The 19,802-nt window shown below is 37.1% G+C and overlaps 1 protein-coding gene across 1 annotated transcript in view; it reads right to left on the bottom strand.

Moving 5' to 3' along the window:
• LOC150085960 (dynein axonemal heavy chain 8-like) overlaps nucleotides 1–19,802 on the bottom strand; it is a 1,559,705-nt gene that overhangs the window by 503,218 nt on the left and 1,036,685 nt on the right. The window contains exon 61 of the mRNA XM_090374756.1: nucleotides 9,468–9,694. Within this exon, the coding sequence (XP_090230882.1) occupies nucleotides 9,468–9,694 (227 nt within the window). The remainder of the gene's footprint in view (nucleotides 1–9,467; nucleotides 9,695–19,802) is intronic.

The raw sequence follows: 19,802 nt of genomic DNA, 5'->3' as shown, positions 1-19,802 counted from the left end.
CTGACCATTGCCTTATACAGAGGGACAATCACCTCCTTCTCCCTGCTAGCAAAATTCCTATATATCATTGACAAAACCCCATGACCTGCCCTGGCAGCCTGTCTGCATTGCTCAGAAAACTTCATATCTGACTGCACAATTACTCCCAGGTCTTTTTCATTTTCTACCACCTTAAGTGTAGTACCACATAGTTGGTATGTTTCTCTGGGGTTACTTCTACCCATATGCAGTACTTTGCATTTGTCAAGGTTAAACTTCAGTTGCCACTTCTTAGCCCATCTGCCCAAATTATCTAGATCCTGTTGCAGTAGCAGACTGCCATTAACAACCCTGCTAACCTTTGTATCATCTGCAAACTTCGACATTAAGCCTGATATACCTTCATCAATATCATTGATAAAGGTATATCAATATTGATGAATATCATATGAAAAAATTAAGAACTGAAAGTAATGGAGAAATCAATTAACTGCCAACTCTTAAAAAAAAAAACAAACAAAAAAAAAAAACTCATCATCTTCAGCAACTATCTGTTGCAAACCTCCTTGCAAACTTGCTGTTGTTCGGATGTGAGTAATCTTGGAACACAGTGTACAAACAAGCGTCATATCTAAATGGTGATGGACAATACTGTGCATGCTTCCTACTGATATTCTCAACATCTCTGCCATTTGCCTTACTGTTATTAGCATAGGCATATGATGCAAGAAAGCAAGTTTATGCAGAATCAGCCGAAAAAAAAAAAAAAACACCACTCCCATTTCACCCCTTCGTTTATTCCAAATACCTGTCCAGCTCAGCCTTAAATTTATTTAACCTATCAACTTCCACAACAAAAGGATGGAAGTCTGTTCCATCAACCAACTAGTCACTGGCTAAAGGCAAACTTCTGCACATCTATCCTACATCTGTCTTTCCTCAATTTAAATTTATGCCCTCTCAGGAGATTATTCTGAGCAAGAGGAAGAATTCCATCAGCATTGAGCATGCTCAAACCATTCAAGGCTTTATACACCTCAATCAGAACACCTCGCAGGTGCCTAGTCTCCAGACACTGTAATTTGCAAAATTTAAGCCTTTCTTCGTAATAGCAACCCTTTGTTCTATTCACTAATCTTGTTGCCTTTTTCTGTACTCGTTCCAACAGCTCTATATCCTTCTAAAAAATGAGGCCCCCAGACCTGTATACAGTACACAGTGTGGCCTGACCATTGCTTTATACAAGGGGATAATCACCTCCTTATCCCTGCTAGAAAAATTCCTGTATATCATTGACAAGACATTATGATGAGAGCCTTGTCAATTAATACGGCCCTGGAGAGAATGTGCAAGGCTCAAGGAGTAGAATTTTTTTCAGCGTGGTCCGTGCTTTTTAACAGGAGAGACTGCTTCTACAGGGATGGGATACATAAATAGAAAGGGTGCAAGAATATTTGCTGATGCTATTGAGGCAGTGTTAGGTGGGTTGGAAAACTACTAGCTTAAAAGGTTAAAAGTAGCTGCATGCAGAGGTGAAGGTGAATCTTGCACTACTTCTATTAGAATAAGCAGTGGCCTGGAGCGAGGGTTGCTAGGGGTTTCAGGGACTGATGGTAGCCATCGTGAAACAGGTAGGCATATGGATGTCTTAGGGTAACAAAGTATAAGAATACGTGCATGTATACCAATGCTAGAAGTATAGTAAATAAATTTGAAGAATTTGAAGTGTGGGTCAAGACATCAAAGGCAGATATTGTTGGGATATTAGAGACATGGTGTCACACAGATATTAGGAATGGAAAATTGAAATTTGGGGAGTACAATGTGTACAGAAAGGACAGGAAGGGAGGAGGTTTTATGTTAATTAAAAAAAACATAAAATCAAAAGAAGTGCATCCAGTTGATACAGATGACTAGTGCACTGTTGAGTCAGTTTGGTGTGACATAAGCACTGTGAAAGCAAAAATAAGAGTAGGAGTGCATTATAGGACTAATAACTGGAATGAGTACAATGAACAATTGTATAGAGAAATAGAGTGGGCTAGTAGATCAGAATGTCTTATAATGGGGGATTTTAACTTCCCAGATATTGATTGGAACTTGTGGATTGGTCACTCGCACACTAGTAAGACTTTTGTGGATTTATTGGATGATTGTTTTCTGCAGCAGCAGCATATTTGAGAGGCAACCAGAGAGGGCGTAACAGAGGTTTACCAGATCAATACTCTTGATCTGGTAATCAGCAGTGATCCTTCATGAATTAATAATTTGCAGATATAGGAACCACTAGGTGGCAGTGATCACAATGTACTGATGTGGGATTTACTTAAAGATATAATTACCATCAGGGGTAAAGGAAAGGGTTTTTGCTTCCATCAAGGTGAGTACAGTTGTCTCAGACAGTTTTTAAATTCTGTACAGTGGGATCAACTGATGATGTTACCAACAGCAAATCCTAAGTGGGAAGCATTCAAGGAATTAATCGCGGAAGCTACTAAAAGTTTCATACCTATTAAGAAATATTATTCAAAGTTTAGGCCTAAATGGTTATCAAATGAACTAAATGAGACTCGTGACAGAGAAGCAAAATGCTTGAGATGCATATAAACTAGCAGGTGACACAGAAGCCTATGGCAGATATAAACCAGTCTGTAATCAAGTCACAAAGGAGATTAGGAAAGCGAAAGCAGATTATGAGAAATCTTTGGCAAAGGATGCTAACAAAAACAGAAAGGATTTCTTTACTTATATAAACCCTAAAAGGAAGGGGAATGAATCTGATTGGTCCACTTGATATCAATGGTTCAACTGTTAATGATGCTGCTCAGATAGCAAACAAACTGAATGAGTATTTTGCATCTACAATCACATATGAGGAGTTATTAAGTTTGAAAATAACAGAAGGTTAACAAATTGAGGCAGGGTGCTTAATGATTTTATAATAACTGAGAGCAAAGTGGAAGAAAAATTGTTGAAGTTAAACATAAGAAAGGCAACTGGGGGTGGATGGGATCTATCCAGTTATATTAAAGGAGGTGGCAAAGGAAGTAAGCAAACCCTTAACCATAATTATGAGAGCATCCTTGGACTCAGGGGAGGTCCTCATGGATTGGAGATGTGCAAATGTATCCCCAATTCACAAAAGGGGATCGAAAGTAATTACAGACCAGTTAGTTTAACTTCTGTTCTGGGTAAAATAATGGAATCACTGGTTAAAGATGCATTGCAGGATCATCTAGACAAGACTGCAGCAATAATTCAGACACAGCATGGGTTTGTTAAGGGAAAGTCTTGTCTGACAAATTTGATAGGATATTATGATGTGGTTACAAAGGAACTGGATGCAAAAAATAATTTTGATATCATATACTTGGATATCAGGAAAGCTTTTGACACTGTTGCACATGGAAGACTACTGTACAAATTAGAGCAGAACGGTATAAAGGGTAAGTTGCTACAATGGATAAAAGGATGGTTGAGTGGGAGAAGACAGAGGGTGGTAATCAATGGGTGCTGCTCTTCTTATAATGAAGGAAATTAAAATCCCCCATTATAAGACTCTGATTTACTGGCCCACTTTATTTCCCTGTACAGTTTCTCATTATACTCATCAGAGTCATTAGGCCTATAACACACTCCAACTCTCAATTTTGATATCCCAATGCTTATGTCACACCAAACTGACTCGACAGTGTACTGTCCAGTGATGTCGACTGGCTTCATTTCCTTGGATTTTATGTGTTTCTTAACTAATAGCATAAACCTTCCTCCCTTCCTATCCTGTCTATCCTTCCTACACATTGTACTCCCAAATTCCAGTTTTGCATTCCTTATATCTGTGTGACAACACATCTCTGATATCCCAACAATATCTGCCTTTGATGTTTTGAGCAATACCTCAAATTCATCAAATTTATTTACTGAACTCCTAGCATTGGTGTACATGCAAGTATACATGCACCTGTTCCTATTCTTGGCTACCCTAACACAACCCATATGTTTACTTGTACCGCAATGACTCCCAGCAGTCTCTGAAATACCCTGCATCTTGTTTTCCAGGCTGCTGCTCATTCCAATAGAAGCAGTGCAAGAATGACTTTCTCCTCTGCAAGTGGCTACTGGCAATCTATTATTCCTTGTATCCCCCCAAGCTAGCAGTTTTCCGACCCATAGAACACTGCGTCGATAGCATCAGCAAATATTTTTGCACCCTTTCTATTTAAGTGTATGCCATTCCTGTAGAAGCAGTCTCTCCTGTTAACAAGTACAGACCAGGCTGTAAAAAAATTCTACCCCTTGAGCCTTGCACAATCTTTCCAGGGCCGAATTGATCGACAAGGCTCTCATCATATACTCCCTCGTATCGTGTCTGGGCAGAATTGCAGACACTTTCAAATTCAACTCTAATTCAAGGCTTTTTATAAACAGTTATACAATGATCTTCTCTCATGATTACAGAAGCAGTGCTTATAGTTTCTGTGGTTGGATCTCTAGGACTCCCAATTTTTGTCATTGAAAGACGTCTATTTTTAAACATTCTAAACCATCTGTGAGCTATGCTATATGGAAGTTTAAATTCACCATAAGCCTCTTCATATACTTTTCAGAACATTTCATATGTTTGCACTGATGTTTTCTTGAGACTGAAACAAAATTTGAGAGCAGCATACTGTTCCTCACATGTCACTTCATTTTATGTAGGCAAAAATGCAGGCTTAAACTTGACTAACTGCCAAGTAACACCGTGCGAACGAGTCAACTGTGCAGTCGTTAGGTGATGAAGTTTGGTTTGTTCTTAAATTCTGCATCTCAGCTAGAAATAACAATACAGTTGTTCATGAAAAATTATGATCAGTCTTTATTGATCAGCCTTCATAAAACAGTAAGCAGGGGTTAACATCGAAAATCATGGTATCATACTCATAAAATAAGTCAATTTATAACTAGCGTCTGTCTCCTACCACTTAACTATCCCTTTATCAATAGTAATTTGCACCTAATGTCACATTGCTCCCATTTATTCATATTGGGGAGTATCAAAAAATTTATTGAAATCTAATTACACAGTATCAAAATGGTTCTCTATATCCAGTTCATTTGTGATAACATCAGCGCAGCTAATCAGAGTGGTCTGGCATAATCTTCCTTTAACAACTCCATGCTCTGATCACAATATAGCTTCACTCTTGTCAGACTTACAGGTCTGAAGTTACCCATTCTTCACCTTCTGAACCATCATTGTGAATAGGTGATATGTTTACATATTTGCAATAGGTAGGGATTTCATCTGAATCTAAGGATGCTTCATGCATTATAGCTAAAGATTTCAATTTTGCTGCTGCTTTTATAATAATTGAATAAATTCTAAAGAGGAATGGGTCACTTCAGAATAAAATCATATATTCTGAAGTGAGGCAGATGACCTTGCTATTAAATAATTAAAAAAAAAAAAAAAAAAAAAAAACATCGCACAGAAAATAATGGCTTCGAATATCAAACCAACATGCAGGATGTTCTTGCTTAGAAATGATTAAAAATTTCCTTTTGGCATTCTGTACACATCAGAATTATAGTATATGCAAGTAAAGCCACTTTCACATGTACAGTAAGTCTGACTTCAATTTTCAGTAAGTGCAATATGCTGAAATTAGTTTCATAATAATAGAAAAAAGATTGATAATAATAGAAAAAAAAACTTTAAATATGCTGAGAAATCTTGGATATAACTTTTTCTTTCTTTCTTTTTTTAATGAGAACTCCGAGTATGAGAAGTGATAGAACCTATAGTACTTAGTAGCATGCATGGGTTGAGGGGTGAGAAGTTGAAAGAAGATACTTGTTGACATTAGACTAATTTCTGCAGATTGTAATTTTCAGGAAATATGAATGAAGGGAACTTGTTCAGAAAACAGAAGTTGAATGGATAAACGAGGAAGAACAAAAGGTGGTTCTGTGAATTTGAAGTAGAAGAGTAAAACGATGTTCACTGGTTGCGGCACATGTTTGAACAGGTTTGGAAGAGAAAGTATGAATTATAGAAGACAATTCAGAAGAACAGTGCCCATGGAAGTATCTATAGAAAAGGCAAGCAGCAGAAACAGAAAGTCTGTGAGACAGAGTGGAGAGACAGCGTTAGTTCATCATCTTTATGACTCATATTTAGTAGTTTGTTAGACTACTAAAGATGAGTCATTAATTAACCTAATTGCCATCTTTTGAATGGAATCCAGAAAGCTGAGAGAGATTTTGGGAGCACAGCCCCAGATGTGGAAACAATATTCCATGGTAGGGGAGATTTGTGATTTATACAGAGTGAACAGCTGTTAGGAAGAAAAGTAATGCTGAGAGAAAAAGAGAAAACCCAGATTTTCAGATGCACAGGAAGCAATATTTGTAATTTGCTTATGCCAAGAGAGATTAAGTGAGGATAATCCCAAATGGAGATTTATGATTTTGTCTAGAAAGCAGAGTGTTATTAAAGATAAGCACAAGAGCAGAAGGATCCTTTCTGAGAGACATAAGGCAGGATTGAGTTTTAGAAAGATTGATATCAATTAAGTTGTCTTTACCCCACAGGAGAATTACCTGGATATCAGCATTTAGGAAACTGATAGTGTATATTTGAGAAGTTGAAGATGTCAGTTCAAGGCAAGGTTTCTCAAACTGGAAGGTGGAATGCAATGTGCCATCATCAGCAAAACTGTGGTTAGGGTTTCTTGTCAATAGAAGGGGCTCACATGGTTAGAGTTTCTTGTCAATAGAAGGGGCTCACATGTGGTGAGTATGGGCTTGGCACACCCAGTGTCCTAAGCTGGATATCATCATCATTCTTCTCTTTCTTGGTCATTCCCTTCTACTTCTGACTTGTTTTCTCTCTCTCTCTCTTGGAGTAACTCAATATTTTTGTGGCTGGTGTGGCAAAAACCCTCAGGCTTCCTTGCACCATACGGCTAATTATAATAATAATATAACAATAAAAGTATGGAAGAAAGATCTGAACCTTGAGGAACACCAGCATTAGTAGAAACGTTAAAGACAGAGAGCCGCAGTAAGCAGTCAGAGAGAGAGAGAGAACAGGATATCCAATTAAAAAAAAAAAAAAAAACAGTTGGCAAACCATAAGATGGAAGCTTATTTAGAGGACCTTTATGCCAAACACAATCAAAACCCTTTGGTATGTCCACAGGAGGCATTGAATGGAGTATACTGGGAATGGTAAGAGCTGGTTTACAAAAATCATCAATACATGAGTTTGAAGAAAATTAGGATCAGTTATTAATCAGTCCAAGCTTTCGTATAGGCAAAAAATGAACCTGGAGATTTGGATACAAGCTAATTGCAATATGCTGCAGTCTTATCTTTAACAGCCTTAGCAGATATATTGGACAACCAAGGTTTAGAAAAAGGACGAGATTTTAAGGTGGAGTGGGGAATAAAGGATTCCATCCCTACAAGAATAATTTTGCTGACATGATTTGAGCACACGTTGACATCAGGAGGTTTGAAACAGTAATCTGACCAAGGAAAAGAAAAGAAATATTGCAGATCAGCCTATTTTGCATTCTTGTAATGACAAAAAACGTGAGGTAGAGAATGGCTACAAGAGAAAGGATGCATTGAGGAAGAGACCATTACGAAGTTGTGACCTGAAGTATCTAGATGACCACTTTTCTTAATCGAGTACTTAGAAGGGTGTTTGTGAGAAAATATCAAGTGTGTTTGCTGTGTGGTTAGGATTGTCTGGTATTCTGGTAGGGAAATGAACAATTTGTGCGAGGTCATTAGAAATTGCAAAAGTCTCAGCATCTTGACCAGCTGGGTCCATGTGACCAGAAAACAGAATCCAACTGGAGTTGTGAACACTAAAATCACCAAGGAAAATAACCTCACTGTTAGGAAAGTTGGTTTGGAGAAAGTTAAGCTTCAGAGAGAGGAAGTCAAAGTCAAAGAGTTCCAAGTGATTAGTGGAGTTGGGAGAATGATAGAGGTAAAGCGAATTTGACAGAATGTGGTAGGGAGCTTTTAAGCCAGAGGAGATTCCAAATTACTGTCTCTGACAGGGAATATCAGAGTGGACATGTGGGCGCCTCCGTAGCCAGGTGGGAAGGAGCAGCAGTGCGCAGCACACGCTTCTTGATTAGACTGGGGTTCGAGCCCGTCACCACCAAATACAGAGGATGCGGAAAGGTCAGGGAATGACCACCGCATATCCCGGAGCAATAGGGCCTTAGTTGCTAATGCTCCTAAAAACCAACCAAAACAAAAAAAAAAGTGGACATGTGCAGAAGTACCACCTTTGAAGAGAAAGAAATCATACAGCAAATAACATGGACAACTAAGATGGTAGTATCAACTGATAATTGGGATTCAGTCAGAAAGAGTACCTGGATTTTGGAAGATTGTAAGTGGAAACGGACATCACTGAGATTGGAAATGAGACCATGTATAGTTGTGTAATGAACGAAAGTGTTTGGGAGTTTTAGAGCTTTTTGCAGATAAGTTTGTTCTATTAGCTTGACAAATGATGATGTATTCTGTAGTAAAATAAGGTGGTGAGGACATGCTGTATGAAGAAATGAAATTCTTGGATAGAATACACATGGCAAGATGTACCCAGCTCCTTGACATAATGTGCCTCAAAAATGCCCCCCCCCTCCGCATATGCACTACTTGGACTCCCTCCAGTCACCATCTGGCAGAGTAGAGGCAGCAAGATTATACACTAGCTGATCTGGAAGCCTACTAGAGAATTACCAATAGGTTTGGTCCAGTGGAGTATCCATTTTAGAGCTGTACTCTTGAAATGTAAGGAAGAATGGATCTGGCAAAGATGTTCATCATAACCTCAAAAGAAACAAATCATAGTGCATGATGGAAGAGGTGGGGGAAGGTTTGCTGGAGCTTGCTCTGGAAACTAAACATGGTTCCACCACTTCAAGCCTCTAATAAGAAAAGTGGTGGTATTGCACCAGTTGATGGAAGTCATCTACCACCATATCTTACAATTATTATTTTTAAATTACACCTCTGATTCTTAATCTGAATTAGAGGAATAATTTAAAAATAATATATATACCCTTGCTCATGTTGTCAAACTACCTTTAGCATCATCTCTGATCAAAAGAATTCAAATTCTTCCATTTGTATTTCAGATATTATTTTTAATGTATTTTTATGAGACTAACTGACTCACACAATTGTTTTTTAATAGTGTATGAGTGAGTGTGAGCAATTTTTTTATAATAATAATAATTATATACAGATGACTTTTACTTGTTTCATACCATATTTCGGCATATTAAATTAAAAATAATTATCTGTGTTAATAGAAATAAATCCAAGAAACTGAATAGCATTACAATTTATTCTTACAAGTAAATATATTTGCAATTATTTAAAAGTATTTGTAAATAATTAAGAAAATTATTTACTGCAGCAATGTACACTGAGCAGTAAACAATGTAAACCTAGATTATTAAGAAAGATACCTCTGGAAATATTCTGTACAATAAAAGGCCACTTGATCATGAATTACACCCATTGCTTGCATAACCTGAATTTTGACTTCTGGGATACAAGCAATATTAAAGGTTTTTAAGAAATGGGTTGATACTGCAATAAGTGCATCAGCTGGCCATGAAGTAAGCCAGTCCATTGTACAGCCAGATATTAAACCAGGAAACTTCAGAGAACGATTTCTAAATTTATCTCCAGTCTAAACAAAGGAAGAAATATATAACATTATTTATACATCTTAAATATCTTTCTTTATATAACAAGAATAATTAAATTAATATCTATTAATCTGAAAGACATATGATAATAATATTGCACAAACTAACCACACAAAAGTCCTTAGAATGTATAATAATCTCAATGTTACATTAAGGATCGCAGAATGTATATGAACAGATCTTAATGTAACAACTACTATGTTGCTGTTAAGCTTCAATAGCACTCAACTCATCAAGAGTTGAGTGCTATTAGAAACATCATGTTTGATAAATTTTCAAAAGATCCTGTATACAAACAAAGTTTCACATGAGATGGTTTAATTAGGGATGGCTTTATTTTCTGTAGTTCTCATTTATTTTTAAATAAATGGGAACTACAGAAAATATATTTCTTAATCTGAATTAAACAACCAAAACAGCAACAAACAATACTGTACATTTTATAGAAATAAAGCACCATCAATTAGCTTCAGGATTTCAATTAAAAACAAAACTGAAAAATTAACCAGCGATATTGAAAAATGACTGAAAAACATATTCTCGTGTTATTTTCATAAAGCAGCGGAACTAGAAATGGAGTAGATTCATGTGCATTACCAAAACCAAAAACTTTTCATATCTTAAGGTGCTTAATAAAAAAGTAGGGATGAATAATGACAAGAATGTGCAATAAGCAGGTGGGTGTTAGAGGCAATCAAATTACCAAAATTCAAAATGACAAAAATCAAAATACTGCCAACCAAAACAGCAACAATGAAAATAGACAAAGTTAAAATACTGACAATGAAAGCACCAACAGTTGAAAATTCGGATTGTCCAAACTGCCAGAAGTCTGTAACAGGTTAAAATGGCATTCAATTACATTGTTATTGCATTTAATAGATGAGAGAGCTGCAATGGCTCAATACGTTATATAGCCCTAAGGGCTCACATCTGGTGAGTATGGGCTTGGTGCATGCAGGGTCCCGAGCTGGATATCATAATTTTTCTCTTTCTTGGTTAGAGGAAAAAAAAAAAAAAAAAACAGATGAAAACTATGGGACATATTGAGTATTAAAGGATACCCAAAGCATCTTACAAAAATAATACAGAGTTTATATCAAGGAACAAAAATAGTAATAGATACATGTAATACATTAACAGAAGAAAGTATAACAAATCAAGGATGGAGATGTAGCTTGTCCCCAATGCTGTTTAACATATATATCGAGGATATGATATTAATATTATTATTAATAGCCATATGGCGCAAGGAAGCCTGAGGCTTATGCTGCACCAGGAAAAAAAAAAAAAAAGTTCCCAAGTTACCCTGAGAGAGAGAGAGAGAAGTGATTCTCTTCTACTTTTGACTTTCTCTCTCTCTCTCTCTCTCTCTCTTTTAGGGTAACTCGGGAATTTTTTTTTGGTTGGTGCAGCATAAGCCTCAGGCTTCCTTGCACCATATAACTAATAATAATAATAATAATATTGATTATTTAAAAAAGGGAGGAATTACCTCTATGATGTCTTTTAGAACACTTCTGTGCTGATACTCTCCATTGCTGAATTACCTATGTAAATAATTTACATGAATTTGTCACACTCTTAGACAGAATTAATGATCCAATGCACCATGGAATCAGTGGCCCATGGACCCCAAATCTAAACCCTAAATTACATCGAAGCACCAGCCAAAACCTTTGAGTACGAGAAGACCATAATTCCCTACTTTAAAAACAATTTAAATGCTTTGAAAACCAATGTAAACAATGAATTCATTCTTTAAACAATTTAAGAACAAATGTTAAAACAAAAAAAACATTAAAGAATTAAAAGAATTTTGTTGCTTCCTTGAAGCAGACAAGGCTTTTCGACAAATTCATGATCACAGAAAAGTGAAACCACGAGTTGTGTGATGGAATTTATAGCATGGAGATTAGTTGCAGCCCTAAACACAGAAATACAAACATCAAGAAGCAGATTTCAAAATAGAGGCTACCCCCTGCCTATTATAAATGAAATAAGGTCACAAGCAAAAAAATCGATTACATAATACCACACCAGCCATCAATAATAATAACATAAAAAAATATTTTATTTCTTTACCATATATTGAATAATGGTACAAACAACTAAATAATATTTTCAAAGAGACATAATTCAAAATCATGGCCAAACCCACAAAGAAACTATATGCAGACCTTAATAATCATTTAGTTCAATCCTCTACCACGTTCCATTTGATCCTTGTGTTCCGCTCCTCTGCTTCGGAACTAGCATTCTATGCAATCAGTGAAGGCCACACCTTTCTATTCAATGAAGCGAAAATACTTAGCATTCAACATGATTACACCAAATTATTAATTGTTGAGACTCTAGAAATTAAATTACATCAAAATTCAGTCAATGTAAGTCACCCCTACCCCAGCTCAGATTCATGATCCTTCACACACATGCACCAAGATAGCAACTAATCTCCATGCTATAAATTCCTTCACACAACTTGCAGTTTCAATGTCCTGTGATCATGACTTTGTTGAAAATCCCCATCCACTTCAGAGAAATAACAAAATTCTTTTAATTCCTTAATGTTTCAGTGGATTCTTAATGTTTTTTATGTTTTAACATGTTTTTAAAGTGTTTAAAGGATAGACTCATTATCTGAATTGGTTCAAAGCATCTAAATTGTTTTTAAGTATGGACTTATTGTCTTCTCACACTCAAAGATTTGATGTAATTTTGGGGATGGGGTTGGGTTTGGGGTCTGCGGACCACTGATTATTTGCATAGTTAATTCAACAATGTAGAGTATCAGCAGAGAAGTGTTCTACAAGACACCATAGAGGTAATTCCTCTTTTTCTTAACTAATTATTATTGCATAAAATATATGTATTATTAACACTTGTCAAAAATTATGACAAAGTCTCTCACCCCCATATTTTGTAGCTAGCCACACTGGGAATTATGATGAAAACATGCATTACCAAGTGAATAATAATTTTATGATTACACTGAAACTCTTGATATAATCCAGATGTTGGGAACAACTTTAGCACCATGTTATATGCAGTATAGCCGAAAATAAAATTTACCCAATGTTTTTTTCCAAATTTTTAACACAAATACATGATGATCAAAAGACAACCTATTAAATGTTCTACTTTAAAATAAAAATATTAAATAGCAGTGTTTCATATACTTAAAAAAAATTCAAAACTGTCATTTTCTTATAATGATCCCACACTTCCAACTGAAACATGTTAATATGTTTACAGAAAATTCATTTACAGTATAGTGAATAAATAGGAAATAAGGAACAACACGTCACATAACCTAAGAGCCAGCATAGCTGAATGGTCAAATGCAAGGGTACAAGCCCCCCCTCCCCTAATATACATCCATTGAGTTATGCAATTAAGGTACTCCTGGAAATCATCAGGGAGGAAAAGCCAGCATCTCAGGAATCATTTTCCATAACAAACTGGGTTACATTCTAGTGAGTATGGGACTCCCCCTTCTCCAGTATATACTGTTTTCAGTTAAAAGCAACACATGAATATTACAGTATTGCAGTATTATAAAGTTCAGTAGAAACTTATAAAAATATGGAGGGTGTATTTTTATATACATATAAAAATATGTTTTAATTATTTTTATAAGTATAGTTTTATATACTTATAAAAATATGCAAACTTTTTGCAAATTCGTGCAAAAAAACTTGCATTATGTCAACAAGAGTTTTCGCTATTTGAAATCAGATTTCATCCTTAAAAAGAATGTCACGTGCTGTTGTTTACAAAAAATTATAACTGAATATATTGTAAACAACAAATATAGTAGCTAGTTCTGCTGTCAAAGAAAAATGGTTATTTGCAAGACTCCCATGAGAAATTAATGAAATTTCATTAAGGTATTTTTTATTTCATCAATAATTAAGGCATTACATGGGAGAAACTGAACATCTACGATAATTACTTTTGGATAAGTACTGTTTATAAAAATTTAATCAAATAAATCAACTGAGGAAATATGCTGCAGAAATGAATACAATAACAGAGTGCTCCACACTTTCGAAATCATTGCAGTAGCTGTTCCATTCTGTGAGATACAGAGTTTATTTTTGCTAATGTCTATTGTGAAATTTGCTAATGTCTATTGGGACAGTTAGGTGGGTCGGAAAACTGGTAGCTTTTGGGGATACAAGGACTAATAGATTAACAGTAGCCACTGGCAGAGATGAAAGTGATTCTTGCACTGCTCCTGGAAACCAGGGTGCAGGATATTTCAGAGATTGCTGGGAGTTATTGCAGTACAAGTAAACACGTGGGTTGTGTTAGGGTAGCTAAGAAAAAGAACAGGTGCATGTATACTTGCGTGTACGCCAATGCTAGGAGTTTGGTAAATAAATTTGATGAATTTGAGGTATTGCTCAAAGCATCAAAGGCAGATATTTTTGGGATATCAGAGACATGGTGTCACACAGATATAAGGAATGCAGAACTGCAATTTGGGGGGTACAATGTCTACAGAAAGGATAGACAGGATAGGAAGGGAGGAGGGGTTATGCTATTAGTTATGAAACACATAAAATCCAAGGAAGTGAAGCCAGTCGACATCGCTGGACAGTGCAGTGTTGAGTCAGTTTGATGTGACATAAGCATTGGGAGATCAAAATTGAGAGCAGGAGTGTGCTATAGGCCTAATGACTCTGATTAGTATAATAAGAAACTGTACAGGGAAATAGAGTGGGCCAGTAAATCAGAGAGTCTTATAATGGGAGATTTTAATTTCCCAGATATTGATTGGAATTTGTGGGTTGGTCACTCACACTCTAGCAACGCTTTTGTGGATTTATTGGGTGATTGTTTCCTACATCAGCATGTTCGGGAGGCAAATAGAGGGAGTAATATTCTCGATTTGATTATCAGTAGTGATTCTTCATGAAATAAGAATCTGCAGATAGAGGAACCACTAGGTGGCAGTGATCATAGTGTGCTGAAGTGGGATTTACTCAAAGAGGTAACTACAATCAGGGATAAAGGGAACGGTTATTGCTTTTGTAAAGGCGACTACGATGGACTGAGACAGTATTTAAATTCTATACAGTGGGACCAACTGATGATGTTACCAACAGCATATGCAAAATGGAAAGCATTCAAAGAACTTATCTTGGAAGCTACTAGGCTTTACATACCAACTAAAAAATATTGTTCAAGGTTTAGGACTAAATGGATGTCAGATGAACTAATGAGACATATGGCAGAGAAGAAAAATGCATGGGATACTTACAAATTAACACATGACACAGAAGCCTATGATAGATACAAGTTGATATGCAACCAAGTTACAAAGGAGGTTAGGCAGGCGAAGGCAGATTATGAGAAATCTTTGGCAAAGGATGCAAAGAAAAACAGCAAAGAGTTCTTTATTTATGTAAACTCTAGAAGGAAGGGGATGAATCAGATTGGTCCACTTGATATCGAAGGTTCAACTGTTGATGATCCTGCTCAGGTAGCTAACAAACTAAATGAATATTTTGCATCGACATTCACAACTGAGGAGTTATTCAGCACGGGGAATGCCAGAGGTGTATTCAACTCTGACAGTAAGCTAGATAATCTTGTAATAACTGAGAGTAAAGTGGAGGAGAAATTGTTGAAGATAAACACAAGAAAGGCAGCTGGGGTGGATGGGATCTATCCAGTTATATTAAAGGAGGCAGCAAAGGAAGTAAGCAAACCCTTAGCCATAATTATAAGAGCTTCCTTGGACTCAGGGGAGGTACCCATAGACTGGAGATGTGCAAATGTGACCCAATTCACAAAGGAGGATCAAAGGCTGACACAAGTAATTATAGACCTGTGAGTTTAACTTCTGTTCCAGGAAAATTAATGGAGGCACTGGTTAAAGAAGCACTGCAGGATCATCTAGACAAGACTTCAGTTATAGCTCGGACACAGCATGATTTTATTAAGGGGAAGTTTTTCCTGACCAATTTGATTGGATACTATGATGCAGTCACAAAAGAACTGGATGCAGGGAATAACTTCGATATTATATACTTGGATCTTAGAAAGGCTTTTGATACTGTTGCACATGGAAGACTGCAGCACAAATTGGAGAAGTCTGGCATTGCCCGCAAATTGCTGCTATGGATAAAGGGATGGTTGAGGGGGAGAAAACAGAGAGTGGTAATCAAAGGACACTGCTCATCGTGGCCTAATGTTATTAGTGGAGTTCCTCAGGGTTCAGTGTTGGGTCCATTATTGTTTTCTGTATTTATAAATAATATTGATGATGGTATATCAAGCTTAATGTCCAAGTTTGCAGACGATACAAAGGTTGGCAGGGTTGTTAAGGACACTACTCATGCTATGCTGCTGCAACAGGATATGTACAGATTGAGCAGATGGGCTGAGAGGCTGCAAATGAAGTTTAACATTGACAAATGTAAACTACTACATATGGGAAACAGCAACCCCAGAGCAACATATGAACTCTGTGGTACTACATGGACAGTGGTAGAGAAAGAAAAGGACCTGGGGGTAATTGTGCAGGGAGATATGCAGTTCTCTGAGCAGTGCAGATGGGCTGCCAGAGTAGCTCATGGTGTCTTATAAATGATATACATAAATTTTCCTAGCAGGGATAAGGAGGTGATTTTTCTCTTGTATAAGGCAATGGTCAGGCCACACCTTGAGTACTGTATACAGGTCTGGAGGCCTCATTTCAAGAAGGATGTAGAGCTGCTGGAACGAGTATAGAGAAGGGCAACAAGATTACTGAATGGAACGAAGGGTTGCTCTTACGAAGAAAGGCTTAAGTATTGCAAATTACAGTTTCTGGAGACTAGTCACCGGCGAGGTGATCTGATTGAAGCGTATAAAACCTTGAATGGTTTGAGCATGCTCAATGCTAATGGGATTCTGCCTCTTGCTCAGAATAATCATCTGAGAGGACATAAATTCAAATTGAGGAAAGACAGATGTATGATAGATGTGTGGAAATTTGCTTTAGCCAGCGGCTAGTTGGTTGGTGGAACAGACTTGCATCCCTTGTTATGGAAATTGATAAACTAAATGAATTTAAGCTCAGCTGGACAGGTATTTCGAATGAATGGAGGGGTGAAATGGGAGTGGGTTTTTTTTTGGCTGATGCTGCATAGGCTTGCTTTCTTGCATCATATACCTCTACTAATGGAAATAGGCAGTACTTTACATTTGTCAATGTAAAACTTCAGTTGCCACCTCACAGCCCATCTCTTCAACTTTTCTAGATCCTGTTGGAACAGCATACTGTCATTAGTGTCATTAAAAACCCTACCCACCTTCGTATCATCTGCAAACTTGGACTTAAGACTGATATACCATCATCAATATCATTAAAAAATACAGAAAACAATGGTCCGAATTCTGAACTCTGAGGGACTCCACTAATAACATTAGTCCACAAAGAGAAGTGTCCATTGATTAACACTCTCTGTCTCTTGTACTCAACCATCCCTTTATCCATTGCAACAATTTGCCTCCAATGCCACACTGCTCTAATTTTTTTTTTTTTTTTTTATGATAACCCCAAACACGAGAGGTATTAGAACCTATAGTACTTAGTACTGTGATTGGGTTGGAAGTTGAGAAGACAAAACAAGATATTAAAAGACATTAGACTTGAACTTCTGTAGACTAATTTTCAGGAAATACGTATGAAGGAAGTTTGTTCCAGAAAACTGTAGTTGAATGAATAAACAACGAAGATGAAAAGTTGGTTCTGTGAGTGTGAAGTTGGGCAGTAAATGGAAGTTGGCTGGTGGCGGCACGTGTTTGAACCATTTTGAAAGAGAGAGCAGGAATTATAGAAGCCAATTCAGAAAAACAGTGCCCATGAAAGTATCTGTAGAAAAGGCATGCAGCAGAAACAGTACGTCTATGAGACAGCGAGTGGAGAGATTCTGTAGAGATGAGTCATTAATTAACCTAACTGCCCTCTTCTGAATGGAATCTAGATGCCTGAGAGAGGTTTTGGGGGCACAACCACTGATATGGGAACAGTATTCCATGGTAGGACAGATTTGCGATTTGTATAGAGTGAACAACTGTTTGGAAGAAAAGTAACACCGAGAGCTAAAGGAAAAACGAAGTTTTTTAGATGCAGAGGAAGCAATAATATGCTTGTGCCAAGAGAGAGAGAGAGAGAGAGAGAGAGAGAGAGAGAGAGAGAGAGAGAGAGAGAGAGAGAGAGAGAGAGAGAGAGAGAGAGATTAGAAGTCAGGGTTATCCCCAAAAGAGATATACTATTTTGCCTAGCAATTGGAGTGTCACCAAAGATAAACATAGGAGCAGAAGAATCCTTTTTGCGAGATATATGACAAGACTGAGTTTTAGAAGGGTTGAAATCAACTAAGTTGTCTTTGTCCCACTGGGGAATTACCTGAAGATCGGCATTTAAAGAATTGGTAGCAGATATTCGAGAAGTTGAAGTTGATTGAACAGGACAGGGTTGCTTAAAATGAAAAGTGGAATGCAACGTACTATCATCGGCAAAACTATGGATAGGATTTCTAGACAATGGAAGAAGGTCATTAATATACAAGAGGAAAAGAGTGGGGGAGAGAACTGAACCTTGGGGGACACTAGAATTAGTGGAAAAGTTAGAAGATAGAGAGCCATCTACCATCACCCTCAGTAAGCGATCAGAGAGAAAACAGGATAACCAATTGCAAAAAACAGTTGTCAAACCATAAGATGGAAGCTTTATGTTTATGAGACCTTTATGCCAAACAAGATGGAAAGTCTTTGAGATGACAAGAGCAACTGCTTGTGTTTCCCTGAACTTTTCCATTGAATTTGTCGATAAATGGGTAACATATGCCAGTATATCACCAGTGGATCGAAACTGACGGAACCATTATGGTGATCATTGATCAGACAGAAGGTTTCTAGGCAGTTTAAGAGTTGCAGGCTAAATAATTTCTCCATTACTTTAGAAATGGTAGAAGTAATTGCAATGGGACGATAACTTGATGGGACGGATTTGTCACCCTTTTTAGGAACTGGCTGGATATGAGCAAATTTCCAACCATTAGGAAAAACACCTTTGGAATAAGAAAGCGAAAAAAGGCAGCACAGAATAGTAAGTTCAGGAGCACAGGCTTTGAGAACAAGTGGAGAAATACCATTGGGACCTGGAGGTTTCTTAGCATCAAGATTCGTCAAAATCCTTCTGACATCCTTTGACGGAAGACCACCTGATGCATTGAATGGAGCATGTTGGGAATGGTGGAAAGTGGTTTACCAAGATCATTAATACAGGAGTTGGAAGAAAAATGGGATGCTTGCAGGTCAGCTTTATTCTTGGCTGAAGTGACAACAGAACCATCTGGTTTTGACAGAGGTGGAAGAACAGATGGGCAAAAGTTGCGGCCAATAGCTTTGGCAAGAGACCAGAATGCTCAGCTACCATTAGGGCAAGAAGAAAGTTTTCTACTCTTAGCCTGTTCAAAATCTACTTTGGACTGTTTAATAACTGCTTTACAATTGTTGCGAGCTTTGGTGTAGGCAGGAAATGAATCAGAAGATTTGGAAACAAGCCAATTAAGATATGCAACATTCTTCTCTTGAACAGCCTTAGCACATTTAATGGAAAACCAAGGTTTAGATAAAGTATGAAATTTTAAAGTTGAGTGTGGAATAAAGGATTCCATTCCTACAAGAATAATTTCACTGACACGATCTGAGCAAACGACGACATCAGAAGTTTTGAAACAGTAATCTGACCAAGGAAAAGTAATGTCGCAAGTCATACCATTTTGCATTCTTGTAATGCCAAAAAATACGAGGTTGGGAATAGCTATGAGATAAAGGCTCCATTAGAGAAGATACAATCACCAAGTTGTGATTTGAGAGGGCCTAAAGGACCACTAATTTCAACTGTGTACTTAGAAGGGTTGTTTGTTAGAAAAAAAAACAAGCGGCTAGCTGCATGGTTAGGATTGTCCGGTATTCTTGTAGGGCAAGAAGCAAGTTTTCTACTCTTAGCTTTTGACTGATTAACAACTGCTTTACAATTGTTGTGTGCTTTGGTGTAGGCAGAAAATGAATCTGAAGATTTGG

This window comes from Mastigoproctus giganteus, chromosome 5 (assembly GCF_048544385.1).
Source record: "Mastigoproctus giganteus isolate SK-2022 chromosome 5, ASM4854438v1, whole genome shotgun sequence".
Lineage (NCBI taxonomy): Eukaryota > Metazoa > Arthropoda > Arachnida > Uropygi > Thelyphonidae > Mastigoproctus > Mastigoproctus giganteus.
The sequence above is the reverse complement of the archived record's forward strand: the minus strand, read 5'-3'. Positions and strand labels throughout refer to the sequence as shown.